Source organism: Populus euphratica, unplaced genomic scaffold (assembly GCF_000495115.2).
Source record: "Populus euphratica unplaced genomic scaffold, PopEup_1.0 scaffold301.1, whole genome shotgun sequence".
NCBI lineage: Eukaryota > Viridiplantae > Streptophyta > Magnoliopsida > Malpighiales > Salicaceae > Populus > Populus euphratica.
Genome location: NW_011500181.1, coordinates 90,993 through 115,524, shown reverse-complemented (window position 1 = coordinate 115,524; position 24,532 = coordinate 90,993). Strand labels below are relative to the sequence as shown.

The following is a 24,532-nucleotide window of genomic DNA, read 5'->3' as shown; positions in this document are numbered from 1 at the left end:
CAAATTAAAGGTATCTTATATTATTAGATATGTTATTATAAAACATGTTTTAGTTAAGGAGTTATTGATACTTCAAGTGCAAAATAATGATATAAAACCTTGATAAAAAAACACTTTTAAGTACTAATCACATACACACAACCCTAGGATGTCATTCTAATTGGATGATTATGGACATATTTAAGCTAATTTGTTTAAGTCATCGAAGGAAATTAAATTGTCAAATCCTAGGTAGCTATAACAAGTCTTCATAAATCCACTACAAACACTTCGGCTATAACCATCATCACCATTTATTTCTTCATCTTGGATTACATAATATTTTTGTATCTAAATTCTCAAATTTCTAAAGTATATAATATTTAAATAATTATTTAAAAAACCTCAAGTTACTTTCAATAAGAATTAGATGAGAAAGAAATTATAACCCAGAAAAAAAAATAGAAATAAGGTATGACCCACAAACATTATTTAATAAAAAAAGCAACCATTCAACTATCAAATAAAAGTACAATCATATAGGTTTTAAATGTTCATAATCATCTATCATGTATAATAACATATTAATATGCATAATAAAAATATTGCATACTTCAATTCTAATTATTGGCTTTATATGTAATTTTTAAAATAATACTTATAACATTTTAAAATATTAAATCAAATCCAATTTTATAATTTCTCAAACATAATAAATTTTGTTTAATATAATGTTTTGTTGAAAAATAACTTTCAAAATTTAATATGAAAATTAATCATATTAAAATTCTTATTAAATTATTTTAAGAACAATTAAATAAAATTTTATGGCTTAAAAAATCTCTTTATTTTAGAAAAACTATTTTTCTAAATATTATTTAATTAACAAATTTAATTAAATCCTAATTCAATTAGGATATTACAAAACATAAAAAAATTGAATTAAACATTTTAATTCAATTCTAATCCTATTAAGAAAATTAATTTCACAATAAATTTAATTTTTGTTTCAATATTAAAATATAAAATCAATATTTTATTTTATATGAGGGGTAGAATCATTATTTTATCCCAAAATCTAAATTATAATAAGTAATAAATTACAGAGGTAAATTTATAAATAATACCCCAAAAATCCCTTTTTAATTAACTATAAGTAATAGAGGTATAATAGTCATTATACTCCCTAGAACCCTAAAAAGATACCAGGGGTAAAATTATAAATTCCTCCCTTTTTTTTTTCTTTAAAGATTAAATTATCATAAATTATAATCCATTTAATTATGTAGCGTTCAATATAATTCACATAAACTCTTTTAAATTTTTATTTAAAAAAGTTGGATTTATATGATAATTAATGTAATTCACATAAAACTCTTTTAAAATTGGATTTATAGCAGCCATAAATAGGCAGTCATTTTGTCAAGAATCCACCAAAAAGTGTTTGAAAGTATAATAATAATTAGTTTTAAAAATATTTTTTATTTTAAAATATATTAAAATAATATTTTTTATTTTTTAATAATTATTTTTAACGTCATCATATAAAAATAATTTGAAGATATTAAAAATATATTAGTTTAAAATAAAATAAAAAATAAAAAATGTAAATTCCAAAAGAATTGAAATAAAAATATAAGATAATTAAAACAAATAATCACAAAAACCTTAATAATTTAAATAAAGGAGTGAAAGATTTTTATTTGTAGAGGCATGACTCCCATTTTCTTAAGAACTTATTTTCTAAAAAAGAATCACAAAAACTCATCGTAATGTAATATTCATGAGAGTTTGAAAGATTTAAATTATATAGAAGAGAAAATGCATTTATTAAGTTCAAAGCCTCATTCTTTATCTTCTTGTTCTTTATGAAAATCATATTTTTATATTAACAATATTTTTCCCCATAAAAATCCAAGGTAATTAAAATAAATATTCACAAGAATCTCAATAATTTAAATAAAGGAGTGAAGATTTCATTTATAGAGGTAAAACTCTCATTTCTTTGTTAACTTTTTTTCTTACCTGAAAAAAACCTGAATTCTAAATCATTTTATTTCAAACCTTAAAATCTTCTAAAATTACTTTAAAAAACTGAAACTCAGCACGGATCTAAAAACCTTAACAAGCTCTAATTTGTTTTTTAGATATAGTTAATAAACGAAACCTTCATCAATAGATTTCTCTCTTCGAAACCAACCTATTAACACCAATATTGATATTTTTATAACTAGAATGTGATTGTTTAAATTCTTTCTCTCCATATTATTTTTCAACAATTTTTTTTTTTTATCTCTTGCCCAAGATTGAAAAGTGATGAAAATATAGTATGAGGAATAAGATATAAATCCATAAAATATAGTATAACTAGAATGTGATTGTTTATAACTAGAATGTGATTGTTTAAATTCTTTCTCTCCATATTATTTTTCAACAATTTTTTTTTTTTATCTCTTGCCCAAGATTGAAAAGTGATGAAAATATAGTATGAGGAATAAGATATAAATCCATAAAATTTAAGGGACCAAATAATACAAATCCTAAAAAATACAGTGACTGGATTCAATTTCTGAAGTTGACACTGTTTTGGGTTATTGTTTTTTTTTAATGTTTATATTTATATTTATAATGTGGTCTCTCTTTTAACAAGACAAGGGCTGCCGCTGCCGCTGATTTTGTGTCAGGTCTTCAGTCTCCTCACTAGCTCAAGTGCATATCCCGATGTGGCTATGATCAAAGACTCCAGCCTCTGAAATGGCTGTTGGCCAAGTAATAACATATTTTTAAAAATTATAAGAAATTTTTAAAATGTTTTTTATTTAAAAATATATTAAAATAAAATATTTTTTAATTTTTAAAAATTATTTTGGATATCAAATTATTGAAATAATCTGAAAAAAATTTAAAAATTAATTAATAAAAATATTTTTAAAAGACAAAAATTAACGTTCTCAAAAAAAGAAAGAACGACTGCCCCTATTTTTCTCGTTGTCCTGCGTAGTCATGAAGATAAATTTCCATAAATAATTCATATAAATCTTGCATTTTGATATCAATGGCTTTGGATCCTAGGACATTAGAGAGCATGCCATCAACAAATCAAGAGATAAAAAGATATGGCAACAATAATTTAAAAGGTCAAATAAAGTGGAAAGTAAACTGTGCTTGTGAGAGCAAGGTATCTGGATTTGGTTAGGCTTATAAGCAAGGAACCCTTTCTGAGTTGTCTATGAATATTGCAGATTCACTTGTGATCTCTGCTACACGTATTCTCCCAGATAGTTAATTATCTTGCCATGCACTTCTCATCGTATAAAAGCATCTCTTCCATTGTCTCAAGCTTGTCACCCACTAAGAAGATATCGTCTTAAGATGGCCCAGAATCCAAGGGTACATGATCTTCTTCTTCTACTCGTGCCCCTGTCAGTGCTCGTTCTCATGAATATCACTGTTGCAGCAGGTAACGTTCTCTACTAATGTCGTAACTATCATCAGCTTCTGTAACATTCTCTTCTGCTCGTTGTTTTGTGTGTTTAGTTTAAGTTATGATGATGGGCAGGGCAAAACGCATCCACAAATGCAAAACCTTTCACGTTAGTTAATAACTGCAAAGAGATGATATGGCCTGGAATAATAAGAAAAGGTGGCAGCAATCATGGTGAAGGTTTTGCTCTCAAACCGGGCCAAACTGCTGTCTACAATGCCACGCTCGGATGGAGTGGCCGGATATGGGCACGCACCGGTTGTAATTTTGATAAGACCAGCACTGGAACATGCCAGACTGGTAACTGTGGCACCTCCCTGAATTGCACAGGTCCAAGCAACCCGCCCAACACCATTGCCGAATTCACTCTCGGTGATGATGTTGATTTCTACGATCTTAGCCTTGTGGATGGTTATAATTTGCCTATAGTAATTTCTCCTATTAATGGCAAGGGAAATTGTAGCATTGCTGGTTGCGAAGGAGACCTGAGACAGAATTGCCCGTCTGAACTGGCTGTTAAGTCCAATGGGAAGGTCATTGCTTGCCGGAGCGCTTGTGATGCATTCAACACCGATGAATATTGCTGTCGGGGAGCGTTTGCAGATCCTGCTGCATGTCAGCCGAGTAACTATTCCAGGAGTTTTAAACAAGTATGCCCTGCAGCATCCAGTTATGCATTTGACGACCGAGCAAGCATCATAACATGCTCTGCATCAGAATACATCATCATCTTTTGTGCCTCGAGGTGAGCAGCTCGCATATTTGATGCCCCTTTTGATAGGAAAAAAAAAAGATTGCAAATCAAAAAATATACAAAAGCGTATGACCAGTATTCTGACCGACTAACTACTTGTTCGTGATTCCAGGAATCAAAGCGTGTGCTCTTACCACGACAATAAGCTTGTTTGCAATACATCAACTGGTTCGACCGCACCTCCCCTGGACCTAGGAGGATGGATTCGGATGCTGTCCCTGTCTTTGTTATTTATTTTAAAAATTAAGTTTTAGCAATTTCTGTACAAGGCTAGCTTATGCGTTGGTCGCTAACGAATTGCAGCTCAACTCAATTAATATTAGTGTCCCCTCTCTTCCAAGAGTTCTCGAGTTTGAACTCTCCTTTGTTACATATATATATATATATATATATATAAAAAAATGTTTGTTTATCAGCCTAAAATTGCTCCATTTTCATTTAGAAAATGGTGTTTTTCATGTGTATCATATATATATAAACAAGAAAAGAAGAGGGACAGATGTTAATCAACAAGAAAAGAATAGGGACAGATGTTAATCAGCTCGTAACCAAGACCAAGATGTAACCAGTGGAAAAGTTTTTTATTCATCACTACCTGGGCATTTCGATCGTTTAACTTCATTGGCAAGGATGCATTGGCATTGAGGGCATTTAGGGAGAATCAACAGTTTACATGCTGAACCATGTTAGGAGGAATGAACTGTACAAATTCCCTAAGCAAGATTCTGAATTGCTTCCATTAATGTCTTCCAGTCCACTCGATAATGGACCAGCAGGCTGCAGATGGCTTTTTCATTATAACCATTTGCCATCCTATATACAAGATTACCTCTACGCTTGCCACTACTATAGCTTCTTTTTTGTCTCCTCATCTATTTTCTTCTGTTGATTACCTTGTTTAGAGACATTACTTTCAAAAGGTAATACAGCTACGGGAGCTGCAGGTACCGTGTCCCAACGCTCCTTCAGAAAGGTAACAAACTTCTTAGCCATTTCCCTCCGGAACTCGAGCTCCCGAGTAAAGAAATCGAAGATAAGACAAGCAGCAACATACTTGAATGGGACAAAAAGCAGAATGGCAGCGGAAGAAACTAGCACCAGAGCAACCTCAGTAGTTATCTGATAACAGTTTCATATTAGTATGTCAGATATTCATCACCATATAGAAACTGAAACACACACACAAAAAAAAATCAAACTATCAACGATTTTTTGAGCAACTCTGATCTCCAATGAGTTACAGTTTTAGTACATAGAATAAGAGAAGACTAAGATTAAAAGCAAAAAACCAACTCATCTCAAACATGGAATGCCAGAACTGCTATCATTTTTTGTTATTTATTCAATTGTTTAGCAATTTATTCGATATTGGTTATGAGGTGTTTGATCATACAAAACCAATTTCATATTCAAAATGAATGATATCAAAACATGGTTTGCACTCCCTTTTCTTTGTGATAAATACTATTTTCATGTGTCTGCTTTCTTTGTGATAAATAATATTTTCTAAGAAGTTTGTGTAGAGTTAGTCTACAAACTCACCCATAGACTAGGCCAAGAGAGAGAAGGCACGTGGGTAAAAAAATCAATGGTCCCACATGATGATACATGATTTTGTTCACGTGTCGTCTTTAATGGCCTAGTTCTTGGGTGAAATGGTAGATTGGGTCTACACAACTACCATTCTCTTTGATTCTAGGTTTCCACAAAGAAGAATTATATTTAGAAGTCACATCATGCTAAAAAACTAACACGCCTTGTGTTTGCATATTTCAGGAGTCAATACAACATACCTGAGGATAACCTGCAAGAACAATTGTGCGTATTTTTAGAAGAGTGACATTCATATTCTGGAGATAATTTTCCACATCCTGCATAGCATCTCTTACAGCTATGATCTTTTGAATAGTATTTGATGGTGGTTGATCACGGATAGTAACTTTTCCAAACAATCTCCCCAAGCGTCCTTGATCCTTGAGCCCCTTCAATGTCAGCATCGCAGCTGCTGAAACCATCAGCATCATCGGAAATATATAGGGGAGCAAATTTCTGAAAAGATTGTCACTATCTAAGCTTAGATTTTAAACATAAAATGGAAAGTTTAATTGCTTAAAAAGAAAACAAGAACAGAGCAAAGTTCCAAGGATCATCTTTTGGTTCAGAATACCAATCAAACGTAGCTTTTGTTATTGCAACAGAGAATAATTTTGCAAGCTACTTAATACTCAAATCTTGATGGCGCAATCTGAAAACATGTGATGACAAGATGAACAAAATAAGGCATGGTACTGATGCAAGAAAGATAGAGATGACATGGAACATGTGGTAGTTTTAGTTATGGACTAGATAAAAAAAACAAAATCCAAGAAGTCTGGTCGTGTCAAAGTTTTCTTCTGATATTCAAATCAACAATTGGTCATAATCGACCAAGATCAAAGTTTCCTCTACGTAATCGACCACGATTGACCATCAATCATAATCGACCAAGATCCAGTTGTGAATTGTATTTATTCTATTGCTAGTTAAGTTCCAAAGTTTTAATTTGATTTTCCTAGTTTGGAGCAGCCTTTTATTTTAATTAGGTTTTTCCTGTTTAGATTTTACTAATTAAAAAGGGATGGTTTACCCTATTATATAAACAACTTCAAGTATTATTTTATGGCAGAGATTAAGATTAATACTATTGGCTTCATAAAGTTCTTCAGAATTTAGAGTTCAGAATTTTCTCCACGGTCCCTAGGGCTTTGAGAACCCTTAAATTTTCCGCTGTACTTCATGTCAACAGATGCAACAATAAAGAATTCTAAATATGAGAAATTGGTTCAATGAAAAAAAACTAAAAAATTGATTATCAAATGAGAAATAGTTTCAGACATAAAAATTTTAGAAGCCATTAAATAAAATTAAAAAATGTTACGCATTTGATGCAGTCAGCATATTAAAACTAAATAATTCTCATACATAAGTTTTTCAAGTAATGGATCTACCTGAAAATAATTAAATATGAGAATGCAAGAAAAGAGATGGTCAGATGTGGCTCTTCCCAGCGTCGAAGTCTTTCAAAGTTCTTAGCAATCACAGTCAAAGGAAGCATCAGTTCCTACAAAAGGAAAAAAAAAATGCATTTCTAGTTCAACTCACAATTTCATTAACCAAAAATTGATGTTACTGAAAAAACAAAATGAGATAACACACATTTCAGTCTTCTTGGTACATGGATTAAATGAACATTTTGTCTCTCAACCTTGCTCTTGATCTCCAAAAATGGCAATCTCATACTTCCAAAATTTGTGCATATCACGTAGAAGATGCTAAAAGAAAAGAAAAAAGGAATCCAAGGCCAGGTAGGGAAGAAAAGAGAAACATTTTGTTCAGAACAGAATTTGACAGCTGCAATCCTGGGTTCATATGGTCTAGCTGCCTAGACAAGAATACGAGTATACATTTAACTTTCATCATCATGAACGGGATCACCTCTGAATTGAGCCATTGTTGCTAAAAAGGTTAAAATTAACACGCCAACAATATATTAAAATTAACACGCCAACAATATAACATTAAAGAAATATCAATTCACTGTTTCAATTCATAAAAATGGCTGTTTTACAATTATCAATTCCCTGTGTAACTTAGGTCAATCTAAACGAGAAAACAACTCATGGAAGTGCAAAGCCATGCTTTCTCACAGCATGCCCAACCAAACAATACAGGTTACAGTGTTATCCAACAGCTGGCTTGTCAAGAGTGCAGTGAAGTAATCCAGAAAATGGGAAAAACCATGTAGAAAAGAAGGCAGAAAATAGAAAAGCAACAAACAGTCAAACCTTGAAAAGGTCAATGTTACTCGGTATCCCCTTAAGTGTTGCAGCGTCAATTGTTGCTTGAGTTATTTCAACCAACTGGCACTTTTCTTTGCATGTCATTGCTGCTCTCTCTATAAGAGTCACATCTGCCACAATGAGATTTTTACTCAATACAATCCCTTGATTTGTTGAGGAATTCTTCCAGAAATTGATGGAAGCACTAGATTCCCAGGAAGGAGACCTCTTCCACTTCTGTAAGTAAACACTTCCGTCAATGTCATAAACATGATTACTAATTTCCAGTACCTCTTCAGAAGGACCTGCCACTTGAGATGGTCGATAATCGGTATCGGTGTACTTTTTAACTAATGCTCCACCCCAATAATTTACAGCTAGAGTTTGGTAAACAATGTCACCATAGGGTACATTTTGCAAATATGAGAACTGAACAAGTTTGATGGGATCATCCAGCAACTTCTTTGTAAATTGAAGGGCCTGAAGTCTAGCAATACTATTAATGGCACTGGTGATAGCCCTTTCCTTCCCTTTTTGGGCACCATACACTTGATTTATTGATTGATCACCCTCCTCAGGTCCAAACTCACAAATGAACTTGTGTAAAGAGATTACTTCACTGATGAATGCATGCCATACATCTCTTCTCAATTCACCTCCCAGGTCAACAAATTCTAGCACCCATGTCTCTGATCTGAAGAAAATCTCCATATTTTCTTAATGAGTTATCATGTTACATAGATCAACCAGACAGGATTTCATGAGATTGTATCTTATGTAGATTGATGAGACAGAACCTAAGCAACTCAAGACAAATACAGCAAGAAGACGGAAGACAGGAGAATGAAATGAATAAAATAGTCATGTGGTGCGACTTAAGAGATATTAGCATTCAAAAACACAATCTATGTAGCATAAAAATGAACAAAGTAGCATATTCAAGGTAGGTGGCATTCATTTTTCCATTGAGTCCCTTTGTTTCCATGAGAGCTTTATAGACCAACAATAAAAATAAATCACTTGGCAAAGCTTTCAAAAATCATCAGTCATGTGACTTTTTTTTTTGAGTTAATATAAATCCAAAAGTTGCAGAAATGCAAACATCGTCTCACACAGGTTAAATAAATTAGCAACAAAGTGGATAATATTCATTGCTTTCTCCAAAAAAAAGTTTTAAAAACCAATAAGCTCACACAAACATAGAGTTTGCCCAGAAGTCATGGTTAGGAATGCCATTCAAAGCGAAAGCTAGAAGTTACATATTTTAAAGGAACAGAATTCCCTGATTGGATTAGCTCTCTCTTTAACAGTATATCATGTTGTATGAATGAGGAGTATGGTCTGCAAAGATGAAATTATGAGGTTAGCTAAGAATTAGTGGTATCAAGTTGAGCATGACTTGGAAAGGTTAGGACAAAACCTCTTACTACTTGGAAGGGGATAAAAGCCAAGCTTATAGAGAAGTGAATGCGGACCAATTATTTACAAAGATGCAAGAAAATTTACAACAGGGTAGCTTGCTAAAAGCTATATAGCTATATAAGTGGCAAATTTTGACGCAATGAAGTTTAGGAAACAAGAGGAACAATCAAAACAGCAGCTGCAACAAGAAGCAAGTCAGCAGCTTTTAGAAGCACAAAACATCGCAAAACAGGTAGCAAACGCTGTACTGCTATACAGCCTGAAGAACAAGTTCAGCAACCTAGTGCCATAAAAGGAAGGTAAAAACAAAATAATGGGACTGGAAGAACTGGAGAAATTTCAGTCAATAGAAACTGACAATAAGCATGCAGGAAAGAGATCAAAAAGAAAATTAAAGGAAGAGGTCAAAGAGATCATTACAAGTCTGCCAAAGACATTGGACATCATGAAGGAACAAGAGCACAGCATTTTGGATGCTCAAGACAGAGAAAGCAAATTGTACAAGTCAATTCAATTGACATCATGTTCTAAAAAAGTTTGACGATTCAATTGTAGAGAAAAGCAGCATGCATTCCTCATTGTCTCTACTTGTGGCAAGAGGTAGATGGTATCAAGTTCAGGGAAGTGGCTTCAAGTGACAGGTCAAAGCGTGGAAAGGGTAGTTTTTGCTATTTCAATACTACAAAAAACTCTAGGTTGAGCTTTCTCCAATCAGTGGAGAATGGTGCAGAAAACAAAAGGATTAGACAACAAAATCCATGGGTAGTTTTGCAGATTCAGGTTTGCAGGGGTATCTGTGATTTTAATATTTGCTGGAAAGTATCTACATCTAGGTTATATTTTCTAATTAGAAATGTATTAGTCCTAAAGTGTTAGGATTTATTAAGTTTTTCCTATCTTAAATAGGACTGTCAGTATCTTCTTGCATAGGAAGCTAAGTCCTTGTTTGACTAGGAGTATTCAGAAATCTATATAAATGCATGCAAAATCTTTCAATAAAGAATCAGAGTTTATGAATAAAATTTCCAGCAATTGTGCTTTGTGAATGAGTGATACACTCTCTCTTAGATGTGACTCCTAAGAAGAACCACGGGAATGAAGGTTTTTACATGTAATCCTAGAAATCTTCCTTACATCCTTCTACAGTTTCCAGCAAACAATACTTCAACCTCCATTGAACTCCTATACATTACCATCTTTATAACAAATCAATCCTATAACCATTTGCCAACAAAAGATCAACCCAAACCCCTATTCATGTTAGTGCTCACAGCATCTTAAAACAGTCCCCAGACAGCCCTTAAGTTGTCCTGCATCGTTGGAACTAATCGAAAACCTGAATTGTGTTCTTGTCTACTTCGATTACATTTAATGTTTTCTTGCTTTTTCTTCTCTCTCCCTGAATTCTCATTCTTTGACACATGCTCCAAAAGGGTATAGTTTCATCCTACAAGGTTATCAGTAAAGTTTTTATGCAAGACAACAACATTAGCAGCTAAATCCCTGGCATGCAGACATAATGTTTATTGATTTCGAAATTCTGAATCATTTCTCTGCTTCATTTCATCATAACAACATGAAATGTTGCCTTGAATGATTGCAAATGTGAGCTTGTTCCACCATAACATAACAAGATTAAATGGCAAATGATGGATGGAAAATAGAGAATCAAACATGGACACTGCAGAAAAATCTACAGAAAACAGGGACAAAATGGCAAAAGGACTAACCCCCAAGCTGGCGTGAAGATTAGAAGAAAGAAAAGAGCAAGAAAGCCAAAATGCTGCCTCTAAGCAACAGAGATTTGCTTAGACAAATGTATTAATTACAGCAAGCTGATAAAAACACAAGATAGCAGTCCTTGTTTATGAATGAAAACTTCAAAGCATGAACCACACTTAATTAAACACAAGAGACAGGTTTGGAGAAGCGTACTCACTTAGGACCAGATGAAATGGAAACTGCAGAGTCAAAAAGTACAACACCAAAAGGTCCAACTTTTGTTTTCTCCACCTGCATTTTGTTTGTTGTAAGATCCAGCCTTGTAGAGTCTTTCTTCCCCCGTAAGTCAAATGCCTACATAAGACATGATAAGGTAAATAATAATGCACAAAAAAAAACAGATCACCACAGCATATATAGAGCTGTAAAAATTTCATTACTCTGCACATTAGTACTATAAAATCCATTTCAAGAGTTAAAAAAAAGAAGATTCTAAATGAAAATTTTAATCAGGTAAGGATTCTCTTTGTCGGGTACAAAATCATCTTTACCAAGTAATGATACAAACAGGCACTAAGCATCTAAAGATGTTATTATTCCCTAGGTATAAATTAAAATTTTTATTTCCTATGTTAGTAAATGTGTTAGACAATGGCTAATAGCATCCATCATTAGTTCATAGCTGTCAAGCAATAGAAGACAAATGTGACACACTTCCTATGCACAAAAATCTAGGGATGTTAACATCCAAAGAACGTAGAATCACGGAACAAGAGTAGAAAGGACAGAACAAAAACAAATAAAATTTTGTTAAAGAATAATATAAACCATATCTTAGGGCCTCACCTGATAGCTTAAGCTATTGGGTTGAGATGGTTCTTTGACATTGTATCAGAGCCTTGATGACCAAGCGGTCACAAGTTCAAATCTCACAATCCCCATTTATTTTCATAAAAAATTAAGCACAATGTAATATGGGCATATGCAAGTTTCAATCCCAAAATGCTTTTACTTGAGGGGGTGTGTTAGAGAATAATATAAATCATATCTTGAAACCTCACCTAATAGCTTAAGCTATTGGGTTGAGATAGTTCTTTGACAAATTTACTTGACATTAACAGCATAAGTAAAATTTAAATTTCTAACTGCAATGCTACATCTTAACATAAGAATACATGCAGCTTAAACAGAGATAAAGAAGGGGGCATGGCGAAAAGGCAATCAATAAGGAATTGAATAAAACTAGAGATCCCATCACACATCCAAGATTAGCATATTTCCTCACACATCCAAGATTAGCATATTTCCTTTCACATTGTTATGCCCCTTTGTCAATGTAAAGGCACCACATTTATCTTAAATTAATCACCCATACCTATCTCTAATGTTTTGAGAGAATGACACCCATAGTCACATACTTTCTATTCTCTTTGAGATTCCAATTTCAATACAGGAGAGGACATAATTAAGCATATGAAACTAAAATTGCATCTAAGTTTATAAAATTGCACTTCCAGTTGCATAATTTATTTCAGTGCTTATTATAGAGAATTAGTGGTAGATCTTGCTGTAGGAATTTACATCATGTTCTTGAATTTCATGCCATCATAAACCAAACATGCCGATGTTAATTCTAAATAATCAAGTACCCCATAAGATATAGATGATGCTACATTATATGGAAACCAGTTATAGTAATAGTTAGGGATCTTATGATAAGAAATTCTTGTATAGTACTGAGATTTTCAAGCTGGATAAAATTCAATTAAGCTTATCTTCTCAAGTTGAAAGAAATTATCCAAATCTAATCAGTGATCCAAAATGAAGAAAACTAAAATCTTATGGGGAATCATACATAGCAAGCATCCAGCAGTGACAAACCAAAACCAAAGTGCATGCTTTAAGTGATGTTGAACAGTTTGGTAAGTCAAGACTTGAACCAATTGTCACAACAATAAATTTATTTCTTATAATCAGCCACTAATCAGAAATCCAACTGAAAATATGATAACTTGAATATGATGTCTAAATGAACATGTAGACTCCTGCATTAGTCGATGAAATGCTTCAGAACAGAAACATTTGAAAATGTGTAGTAGAAAGGCTTTAATTATAGACAGAAAACTGTCAGTAGGAGGAAGATGTTGGAGATTGTTTATGATATATTAACCACCAAATGCATTGGGGATTTTTTATTATGTAAGAGAAACGCCAAACTTGAACATATAATCACGAGGCATGATGGAAATAATAAGAACATGTACCTCAAAATAGAGTGCCTTATCAGTTAATATAACTTTCCCAGGCCATGCCATGTTATTCTCCCACTTGACAACAGGCCGCTTCTTGCTAGAGCCGATGCATAAGATTCTCTCATCTGTAATCCAAGTGGATTCACGAGTCTCATATGATTTCCGTGCTCCATGAACTCTACACTAAAATCAGTAGGAACAGTCCAGAATTTGTGAAAAATCATTTCATGCATGAAATAACTATGCACAGAAAGATAACTAGCATACGTTATGTTAAATACAATTTTATTTAAGGTAACCAGCCAAACTCTACAATGTAGAGGCTTAAAGAATAGTATGGGAAAGGACAAAACAAAAGCACTGCCCTTAAGCTTCAGCTGCATCTGCATCTGCCTAACAGTGACCAAAGATACTGTGCAAATGATGCCAGTGATGCATTCTACTTCTGAACAAGTGCCCTAGATACAGACATAATCTTGCCAACTATAAAGTATATCAGGTCATAAGAGGAGAGAATAGGAAAGGATAGAAGACAGGTGAGGCACCAGGGAAAGTATGAGGCAGGACAGATTTGAACTTCTATCTTACAGGTGCTTCATTGTGGATTAGAGCTTGGAACATAGGGGATCAAAGGGTATAGATTAAGGAATAAAGGAGTTTATACCGAGTTTATTTCATGGAAAATGTCAATATTTGAGGGGAAAATATTTTATGGGGAATTACCAACTCACAACATCTCACTAACACCACCACCTAACAATGTACCGCCACTTTCCATGGCTGCTAGCACCATCATCTTGTTACCAATATAATTGCCTGTCACCAAAATTGTTGTCGCCACCACTTTTATTATCAACATAACCACCACCGCTACCACTGCAACCACCTAAGCTATCTTTTTCATTCCAAGCTAACAGCAGGGAAAAGAAAGATCTTCAACTCCATTTTTCGTAGATAGAATATCATATCAGGTTCAACAATGCAATTTGATTTCAGCTCAAACAAACCACCATTACCTTTACCATCATCAACACCATTACTCCACCACTTATGATGCCACAACCACCCCCACCCACACCCCTTAGCCACTTGTCATCACCATCTCATCCTCAACATCTATTTTCCTTAAACACCAATATCAGAAAAGTAGTCCTCAACTAGTTTTCATTAACAAAAAAAAACAATAGAAAACACTTTACAGTGAAACAAACACACCCTTAGAGTTTGTAAATTTCAATAAGGAATCAACATAAAAAGCTACATGAATCACACTAGTAGGTTTTCTAAGAGTCTCACCAAGAGGAAGGAAAACATAAGCATCACATCAAGGTTTTAAGAGCACCTAAGATAGACTGCATCAGGCACCTTGGAAAATTAAATCTGAAAATTAAGCATTACAAGCATTTGTATTTATAAACTCAATATACTCCTAAAGCTTTAGGCTGGTGGATGTCGAACCCAACAAAGACTACTCTTAAATAAGAAAACCAAATATTCCTAATTAACCCAACTTAACTAAGGACTAACACCAACTAAATTATAAAATAAAATCCTAATTCTAGGTAATTTCTAGCCAATCTATTAATTACAAAATCACCCCTGAATTATACAATTCAATAAAACACATAAAAAACTAAAATATCATTGTATTTTATATCATAATCTCTGAAACTAATCAAGCTCCCGCCTGTCTATTACGTGTACATATAAGAACAGCTCCTGCCAATTCCTCAAAAAAACATCCTCTATTATCAATTCGGTCAATTAAGCACTTGCAATTTTCATTTCAGCCAATTAAGTATAATTTACCAAAATCTGAAAAGAAACTACTCAGTGAGAAGGGAGGGGATGGGGGGTAATGATATTAGCAAGAATGAAAGTAAAGTTGATGATAATAACTCAAGTAGTGAAGAGGACTGCCTGGATGGTTGAGATAAATTTTCAATTTCAGAAAATCATATTTAATTGTACTACTTAATTGGTTGAAATCAAAAGTACAGGTGCTCAACTGACCAAATTGACCACAAAGGGTTTTTTGGTGAATTGATAAAGAACAAGGTGCAAATAATGGGTTTTAACCAAATTTTTCCGATGAACTATGCTAACTTGACTAGATACTGGCTAGAAGAACCTCACTTTCTGCTTTAGTTAGCATAGGTTCAATGCATTTATCAAGTCCTAGATCATGGCAGGTATATTACCATAAATGCCAGTGATCTCTCTATCTCAATGGACTCGAATTATGGATAGAAAGTCAAGTTCTTTGCTAACCATGCAGTAATCTATAATTTTTAAACTTTAAAACATCATTTTTTTCACATTGACCACAAACAATATAGAGTATTGATTGCTAAATAATTTCATGTGAGAAATATCAGAAATTATAAAGTACAGAGGTTATATCATCATCATAAGAGATATGATGAAACTCACTTGAGAAGTTCATCAACATATGTGACCCATGTTCCCAAAGAGATACCCTGTTGATGCCCAGCAAGCGCCCTGAAAAGATTATGCACCGTAGAGCGATCAGCGATGCCTGAAATAGCAGGAGCAATACGTGCAAAAGCTTCTTCTCCAACTAGCATCCCCTTCAATGCCAGTACAAATGTGTTAGGGTTTTCAAACCATCATTCTCAACTGTAGTTAAAGATACTGAATGAGAAAAATTAACCTGACAGCTTCTTAAAACTACAACCACAATTAAGTAGGTATAGAGTTTGATACATTCACAATGGATCAATTGTGGTTGTGAAAAGATGCAAGCAAACACTAAATAGTTGATTTGTGACATTTCCTCCATTCATTTCATTCCCTTTTTATATTTTTAGTGATCATAGTGGTGTGCAAGATATAGATAAATAGTGTAGAAGCATACACTAAAGCTTTTCACCTTTTCTGTGTAAATAAATCCCAAATTATATATAGTGAGTATAAGTGAAAAATTTATTTCAGCTAGTTAATCTTGATTACATGCAATTAAAGACTAAATAAAATCCTCCCGTTGAAAATGAAGTACTCAAACCAAGCTTTAGGAACTTTATTCCATGCATGTAGTGAGGCCCAAAAAAACCCTTCAAATGATTGGTTAGCAAAATTAAACAGATTTAACGGACAAAATATTTGGGATTATGTAAGTGTTTCAACACATGGAGTTTACAATAATTATTTAAAAAAATATTTTGGCCAGTATATTTACTAAATTGCATGGAGATGTTTGACTCCCTTTTTTTCAGTGAAAAGAATAAGCAAGTTCATTTTGAGCTGTACCCACTACTGATTTCCATTGATTGTATAATGCCTATCAAGACAAAATTTAGAACGAATTTCTATAGCTTTATTAAGTGCAGTCTTCAATAAGACAATCTACAGTAGGATATTCATTTTCACAATAGATCATCTGCAATTCTCGGTGACATTTTGATTATTTCTCATAGGAAATTAAGACAGTAAAATTATCATTTATACATCTCATGTTCTTAACATAAAAAAAAAAAAAAAAAAATCCTTTTTGTAGGCTCCTATGCAATAAGCCATTTTGATAGACACCCCTTATGGTGCCTTTGAATTGATAGATGACACCCCTTTTTTCTGGGAAATGAAAATATTAGTTTCAGTTTATTAACCATTATTTTGATGAATTCTTTTATGACATTTGAAGGAAACATGTGATCTGCACGTGAGTTCTAATGGAAATTTTGGATGGTACCTAATAGAGGAGGTCTATTCGCAATTTTCCAAAGAAAAGGATGTCAATCAATGTGAAAAAACCATAGGAAGTATCTATCAAAATGACTTACGATACGAGAGTATTCATATACATTTTCCCTTTATAGATGTTACTTTAGTTCTCTTTCTTACAGAAATATAGTGCAATTTTTTTTCTTTTTTACTTATTAACCCAAGAGAAGAATTATTTTTTCATGTGATTCATTATTTAAACAAATATACCTTTGACCAAAAGTAAACACAAGTATCATAAATGTGCAGGATCAATGGCAAACTTTAAAAAAAAATGTTAATGATTCTTGAACGGAAATGTGCAGGATCAAGTGTTCAGAGATCAATAGCTACTATCACATTTTGATTTAAGAAAAAAGGTGATCATTTTTGGCCCCATAGGCCAATCATTTCAATAAGTTCCTCCCTTTTATTATCCAAATTTATATAACAAATGAAGTTGAATTTCAATGGCAAGATTTATTTTATCTTGGATAAGATTTGTTTTTAAGCTTTTCTTATACCATTTTTTCCTCTGCCACAATGTTGATCATTTGTGCTAATAAAGTTGAAACTAGGTCACTTGTACCCCATCTAAACATTGCCATACATCATAGTCCATCACTTCTTTTTTCTGATCACAGGTTCCATAGCATTTTATATTTAAGAAATGCACCAATTTCATAAATTCTTCATCACCCTCAATCAAGCCATAATAAACTCCAAAGGCACCAGCTTTTCACTTTTCAAGTGAACTACTTTAATGTGTTTAATCAAATTTAAGAGCAAAAACTACAATGCCATGATAAAATTTAGAGTCCTGTATTCACAATGCTACAACTGTTCATTTTAAGTATAAAGGGAATTTGATAAAAAAAACCTGAAAAGAAGCTTTTTCAGAATCATTTTCTTTGCGGTAAGGATTCTCCCATGCATGCATTGTGATGAAAATTAGTCGCTGGAATGCTGGCTCCTGTAAACATATCAAGCTTGTCTCATGAAATGGAGTAAATAATGGTGCCCAATATCCAACTAGGTTTAAAGAAAAAATTCAACCACAAGATAACTAAGTTCACTTGGTTCAAAAACACAACCACATTTTAATGAACTTTTAGTAGAAGTCTGAAAATGCATCATTCTCAGAGTCAAAATACTACAAAGTATGACATGGATGTCATCATAATCCTTCTAGGACCAAATCCACAAATTTGCTTCAGTAAAGTAGCCAACACGCGAACTTATCACTGAGCCTTTCCAGACATATTCAAGAACCACCAAAATAAATAATGAGCATCAATACCAAGGTGTAATTATAGAACTTGAGGTACAATATCAAAGAGGTGTAACAGAAGGGGAAAGAAAGGACACCAATCATTAGAGAAAACACCTTACGATGGGAAATCATTTGCCAAACCCAAAATTAGAGACTACATTAAAAAACGATGTACACACTTTTGACAAAATAAGGTAATCACTAAAAATTGCTGATTTGAACAAAGTTCTTCACTTAAAATCTCATCGTAAAGCAAACTACATCTTTTCATACTAAGTATTTTCTTTCCACTCCGTTACAAACTAACAAACCCACTTAACTAGTTTTTAGATAAAATAAAGCACAAAAGAATGGTAAATTACTTGTGCCAAGTCCACAAACCTTGAGGCAGGGATGGATAGCAGAGTTATCCCTAGACAAGAACCTAAAACAGCAATACTCCACCAAATTACGTGCATCATTATTAACAGATTCATTGACAAGCGCTTTGAATATCTTCTGCGACTTGTACCCCGTCAATCCATTCATCCTGCAAAGCTTAGTTTTCCAATAGTCAAACCACAATTCCTTAATCAATCAGATAGAAAGACAAGTTTACAGTTCCATACTGGAGAGTATAAAATGATCGAATATAACAATTCGGGAAAAGAATTGAGTTTTTTGCGTCACCTGCTAAATTGCTCAATAGATACAATAGCTGGTACTGAAAGAATCCCATTTGGTGTGCTGCTGTCAATAGTCTGCTCTGCCATAAATATTTCTTCAAGTTGTTGAGCATCAACTGTAGCTCCATTATCAGGCTTCCCACTATCACCAGACTTTACCCGTGGTGAAGTCAAAGTTAAAGTCACCCCATTCAAAAAGTTTTGGGTTTTTGAAACCCATGAATTCAATCTTTCTTGCACTGCATCTATCAAGAAATGACATATTAAGACAAAGCAAAAACTACTGAACCCTATTTAGAAACTGCCTAGGAACTTAAAGAAAAAAAGAACAAGACAACTTTTTTTTTCTCAAACTAAGTAAAAATTAGTGCTTTCGATCAGGCAAAAAAAATCTCTCACTGGGATCAATGTCGTTGATCTTCCATTTGTCCCCTTGAAAGTGACTGGCAACCTTAAACCTAGAGCTTCCAATCCTTGCAGAACAGCCAAACTTGTTGTACAAAAGGGAGCAAGAATTTGGGGGAGAAAATGTGACTTTGGAAAGCATTTTTAGATTTGGGTTTTAGCATGAAGCTTAGTCTCGTCGTTCACTTTTTTTCTGTGTTTACGATAAAAAAAAATAAAAATATCTATATCTATATGAGAGAGAGAGAGAGAGTCAGGTAAAAGAATCTCAGCCTTGCATTTTCAAGAATCCATCTCCACCGCTGGTTGGCATAGAAATACAACTATATTTTTATATATAACTATATTAAAATATATATTTTTATTAAATATTATGTCTTATTTAATAGTGTAATTATTATTATTTTTAAAAATATTTTTCCTACTCAAATATATAAAAATAATATTTTTATTTTTAAAATCAATAAATTAAAATTATTCAAAATATATAAAAAAAATTAATTTTTAATTAAAAATTTTATTTTTTTAAAATACAGTTGCACTGCATTCCCTATCGTGATAAATCTCACGTGGAGTACATGTGAATAATGGTCGGCAATTCCTTGTCGCTATCAGCTCCTGCCTGATTGGCATCGGCAATGTGAATTCACACATTGCCCATTTTTATTTTTTTATTTATATAGTTTTTTTTGTTTTTTTTATTGATTTTATTTCATTTGGGAACAGTTTTGATGGTTTGATCTAATAAGATCTATGTGGGATTTTCGTTGATTCAAGAAAAACATCATGGATTTTCAATTTTGTAAAAAAAATATTTTATTTTTTATTTTCTAAACTATTATAACTAAAGGGAGTACAATTAAAGATTAGGAATAAATTCAGGTTTTTTTTCGTTCATAATGGAAAGGAGATGAAATTTATGGACATGAAACTAGGGTAGGTGAGAGAAAAGGAAGGAAAAAAATTAAGGACAAAAAACCCATGCTGCCTGAAAAAAAGGGCAACAATGCAACCCTTCCAATAATATCAAAAAACAAAAATTGTTTTTAAAGAGTGAGGAAAAAAATTAAGGACAAAAAACCCATGTTGCCTGAAAAAAAGGGCAATAATGCAACCCTTCCAATAATATCAAAAAAAAAAATTGTTTTTAAAGAGTAGATGATGTTACGTATGTCGTCCCAAATTCATTGACACTTTTATATTGGCTTGTGTATTATAACATGTTAATTTTTTTTAATTTAATCTTCATTTATATAAAAGCTCTTTTTAAGTTTAAAAATTGAATTTATTCCAAATGATTCAAATCTTTTTATAGTTTATTCCCCGATATCTAATAACTTTTTAATTTAATTTTCATTATCATCTCTCTTGAACTCAAATAAGTTTTAAATAGAGAAAAAAGAATAGAAATAACAAAAAAAAATAACTTATTGATCAAGTTAGTATATTATAGTTATCTTTATAGTCTGATTTATGAATTTTAGTTAATCAAGATTAATTTAAAATGTCATCTTCTTAACATTAAAATAAAAGAAATATTTCTTATAGTTTTTTTTTCAAGACAAGCTATATTTTCAAAAGTGATCCGGGTTGTTTCTGTACCAATCAAAATAATTAAGTCATATCATATAAACTCTTATGTTATTTAATTTAAAGCTCTATCTTGTAAGAAATTAGTTCAGGAGATTTCAACATTAATCCTTTTATTTAGATTTAATAATATTGTTGAAGAGTTTCTCGATGCAGATTTAATAATATTGTTGAAGAGTTTCTCATGAACAGGATGTAAAATATTACTTTGCATTCAATAAAACAATATGTTTTTGTAAAAACAAATAAAAAATGTTTTGGCCAACATTACCTTGTGATTTTTTTATAGTCAGTTCAGGTTTTGACCAATTCAAATTATATCTTATAAGTTTACTCCTATTATTAAAAAAAAAAGATAACAAAAAAATTACTAATACTTCAAATCCATACTCGTAGTGTAGTGGAGCATGAGCAACTAAACTAATTTTAACTAATATAATGATAGGTTGTTTTCTAAGAAAATTATCTTAATTTGAATGCAATAATATTTTGACTTCATCTTTTCATAAATTACAATTTACATAGAAGATAAACGCTAGAATTCAATTTTGATAAAAGACAAAAATTTCCCTAACTTAATTTTATTTTTTTCTTCTTTTTTTTTCTTAGATGTTTTCCCTTGCTAACAGATGTGTTCGACATTTTTGGCAAGATAGCATAAATGAAAAAAGTTGTTGCAAACTAACATAATAAGAGAAAATTATTGTTTTCAAGTCTGGTATTTTAAAAAAAGCACCTAGAAACTAAAGTATTTTAAGAAAAATATCAAAATGTACTTGTACAAATTCCAAAGATGATAAAGAAAAGAGAAAAGGAAAGGCAAGAAATAATAAGACCCCCAAGATAAATTGAAGTTATGATGATAATACAATTAATAACATTAGACTGAGTTTAACGAGATAAATCCATAAACATCTAGAAACGCCGCTAATAATGGCTTACATGATCCACATATGCTTCCTAAAATGACAAGTGGTTCATTTGCATTTAGGCAACGCCTATGGATCATTGCAACCATTATTAGTAACCTACATTGAAGTTTTTAGGTTTATCATGTCAATGTGTTTTTATTCAATTTCTATGATTGTGCATACATAAATTATCATATAATATGCACACATTTTACTATGCATATAGTATCACACTATTTCTAAGCCAATTGCAACACCACTCTCCTAGTCGCCCCTAGCATGTTAGCATTTCTTTTATGCTTACTCTTCATACTTGTAATAGCTAGGTTAGCCAACATATCCACTAGTGGAATAACAAAATATTATAATAAATGACATCATTAACATCTCTACCAATAATAAGAATCATATATAACCTATAATTCAACATCTTAAAAAAATGTTCTCTTTATTCATAAGAAAAGCTCAAAGACTATGTATATAAATACACATAATTATTAGGTAAAAAAGTGTAATATCCCACATTGATGGGTGAGGGAGTGGTAGTTGGTCTTATTAAGAGTGTTGATTTCTAACTTATCATACGCGTTTTAGAACGTTAGGCATAGAAGTGGGATTGCATCAGTAGGAACAAAATCGTGAGGGCGATAAGGTCCAAAATGAAAAATATATAGCAAATTGGGCTGGGCTATTACACTTAGTATCAGAGTTGAGGACAGCTCATTTTAAGGTGGGGGGATTGTGATATCCCACATTAGAAGCGAGCGTTCAGAGTTAGGGCCTTATTAGTAATACTGGTTGCTAACATGATGTACGTGTTTTGAGGCGTCAAGCTCAAAAGTGGGCTCACGTCACCAAGAACAAAACCATGAGAGTGGTAAAGCCCAAAGTGGACAATATAAATCATGTTGGGGCAAGCTGTTATACTTGATATCAAAGCCTACCTCACTGGATGTCTGATTGTGCCGACAAGGTCGTCGGGCTTCTTAAGGAGGTGGATTGTAATATCTCACATCGGCGAGTGAGGGAGTGATAGCTAGCTTTATTAAAAGTGTTGGTTCTCAACTTATCATGCGCGTTTTGGGGAGTTAGGCTTAAAAGTGGGCTCGCGTCACCAGGAACAAAACCGTGAGGGCAGTAAGGCCCAAAACGGATGATATATGGTAGGTCGTTGTGCTACTTTGTCGTACGCATTTGAAAATCATACAGGTCAGTAACCCTAGCATGGAAGGGACCTAAAGCGAACAGTACACAACAAGTGTGGGCCGCTTCGCTACTCTACTGCATTTTAGGGCGTCTAGCTTAGAAGTGAGCTCATATCATTAGGAATAAAACTATGAGAACGGTAAGGCTCAAAACGGACAATATATTGCAGGTTAAGCCGAGCTATTACAGAAAGGGAATCTTTGGTTATGCAAAATACAAAGTCTAGGTCATTCGCTATATAAGTTTTATGTCATGTAAGTTCATGTCTATCTTTTTTCATCAATTTAAGTATTAGAGAGTCCCTTATTCTAATAGTTGATTCATTTTTTTAAGAACAATCAACGTGAAAACAAAAATCTACATTGAAACTCATCACCCCCGTTAACCTAAAACACATCCATAAAAAACCTAATTTATGTCTACAGTTTTTTCATAAATTAGTATGTAAAGTATTATCAACTATATTAATAATAGTATACAAGTGTGATTTTTCAAATGTGAGAGAGAAAACACAGTTGCGGACAAACATTAGTATGTTTATTATAATTTTTCTTATATAATAATATAATAGAAATCTTAATTGATTTTTAAAAATTTAAAATTTAACAGAATTGAATTGAAGAATAAAAAAAATGATGATGAATGAAAAAAAAATATTTTTACCAATCTATACTTTATAGATTTTAAATAAATGACACGTGACTTACTTATTTTTGTGGTTTCTTTTCTTTTGAAGGTGGCAATTTAAAAACAAACTAGAAAAAATAAGAATTTTACCAAACAAAATGATTTAATAAAATAAAATGATATATCTAAATATTAATCAAACAAACTAAATCCACACACATTAAAAAATTAACCAATAAAATAAAATAATACTTATATTAAAAAAATCAAGAAAAATATTTATTTACAATATCAATAAATTATGTTTTTAGTATTTTGGTTTATAAAAATGGGTTAAACTATAATAAGGAATTTATACTAAATTATTTGTCCATCCACCACATAAAACATAAATTAAATTAATGAAAATGATCAAATGAAGTCTTAAAATATATAATAAAAATAACATGGAATCTTAACACAGTTTAAACAAATATATATGATTATAAATTGAATCTTGTGACACGTGTGGCTTAAATACTAGTAGTAATTATGAAGAAGGAATCATATATGAGTGAAGGTGTTGTTTTCAATTAAATTTTAAATTGTTTTTCTTTCAATTTATAATTGAAATTTTAGATAACTAACACAACCAAAAAATTAATGTTTTCTCTCAAGTGCAAGAGCGTCGAAGTAATAAATAACCTGGTAAGACAGGGGTCAAA

The 24,532-nt window shown here is 32.2% G+C and overlaps 2 protein-coding genes across 4 annotated transcripts; one reads left to right on the top strand and one right to left on the bottom strand.

The window, feature by feature from the left end:
- Positions 1-3,128: 3,128 nt before the first annotated feature.
- On the top strand, positions 3,129-4,587 carry LOC105111520 (pathogenesis-related protein 5-like). The gene is made up of 3 exons (XM_011006897.1): positions 3,129-3,439; positions 3,539-4,208; positions 4,330-4,587. Exons 1-3 carry the CDS (start codon positions 3,352-3,354, stop codon positions 4,469-4,471), a joined length of 900 nt encoding a protein of 299 aa, XP_011005199.1. The 5' UTR covers positions 3,129-3,351; the 3' UTR covers positions 4,472-4,587.
- Positions 4,588-4,779: 192 nt separating this feature from the next.
- Positions 4,780-19,710, bottom strand: LOC105111519 (chromosome-partitioning protein, putative (DUF639)). Of its 3 annotated transcripts, none has more exons than XM_011006895.1 (11): positions 19,489-19,710; positions 19,094-19,328; positions 18,806-18,953; positions 18,032-18,124; positions 15,865-16,022; positions 13,444-13,609; positions 11,397-11,533; positions 8,042-8,729; positions 7,205-7,317; positions 6,011-6,266; positions 4,780-5,336 (listed from the first exon to the last, which is right to left on the bottom strand). In XM_011006895.1, the coding sequence occupies exons 1-11, from the start codon at positions 19,634-19,636 to the stop codon at positions 5,064-5,066; spliced, it is 2,415 nt and encodes an 804-aa protein (XP_011005197.1). In that variant the 5' UTR covers positions 19,637-19,710; the 3' UTR covers positions 4,780-5,063. The 3 variants fall into 3 exon arrangements, with proteins under 3 accessions (XP_011005197.1, XP_011005196.1, XP_011005198.1); XM_011006894.1 differs by having other exon boundaries at positions 19,094-19,334; positions 19,489-19,709; XM_011006896.1 differs by lacking the exon at positions 19,489-19,710 and having other exon boundaries at positions 18,806-18,961; positions 19,094-19,185.
- Between the last annotated feature and the right edge of the window lie 4,822 nt (positions 19,711-24,532).

Excerpts from the sequence above, each read along its gene's own strand:
- LOC105111520 (XM_011006897.1), top strand. The coding sequence starts at position 3,352 with ATGGCCCAGAATCCAAGGGTACATGATCTTCTTCTTCTACTCGTGCCC. Across the intron at positions 3,440-3,538 it reads GAATATCACTGTTGCAGCAG|GGCAAAACGCATCCACAAAT; the intron begins GTAACGTTCTCT and ends GATGATGGGCAG. Across the intron at positions 4,209-4,329 it reads ATCATCTTTTGTGCCTCGAG|GAATCAAAGCGTGTGCTCTT; the intron begins GTGAGCAGCTCG and ends TCGTGATTCCAG.
- LOC105111519 (XM_011006894.1), bottom strand. The coding sequence starts at position 19,636 with ATGCTTTCCAAAGTCACATTTTCTCCCCCAAATTCTTGCTCCCTTTTG. Across the intron at positions 13,610-15,864 it reads TATGTTGATGAACTTCTCAA|AGTTCATGGAGCACGGAAAT; the intron begins GTGAGTTTCATC and ends ATTTTAGTGTAG. Across the intron at positions 5,337-6,010 it reads TTCTTGCAGGTTATCCTCAG|ATAACTACTGAGGTTGCTCT; the intron begins GTATGTTGTATT and ends AACTGTTATCAG.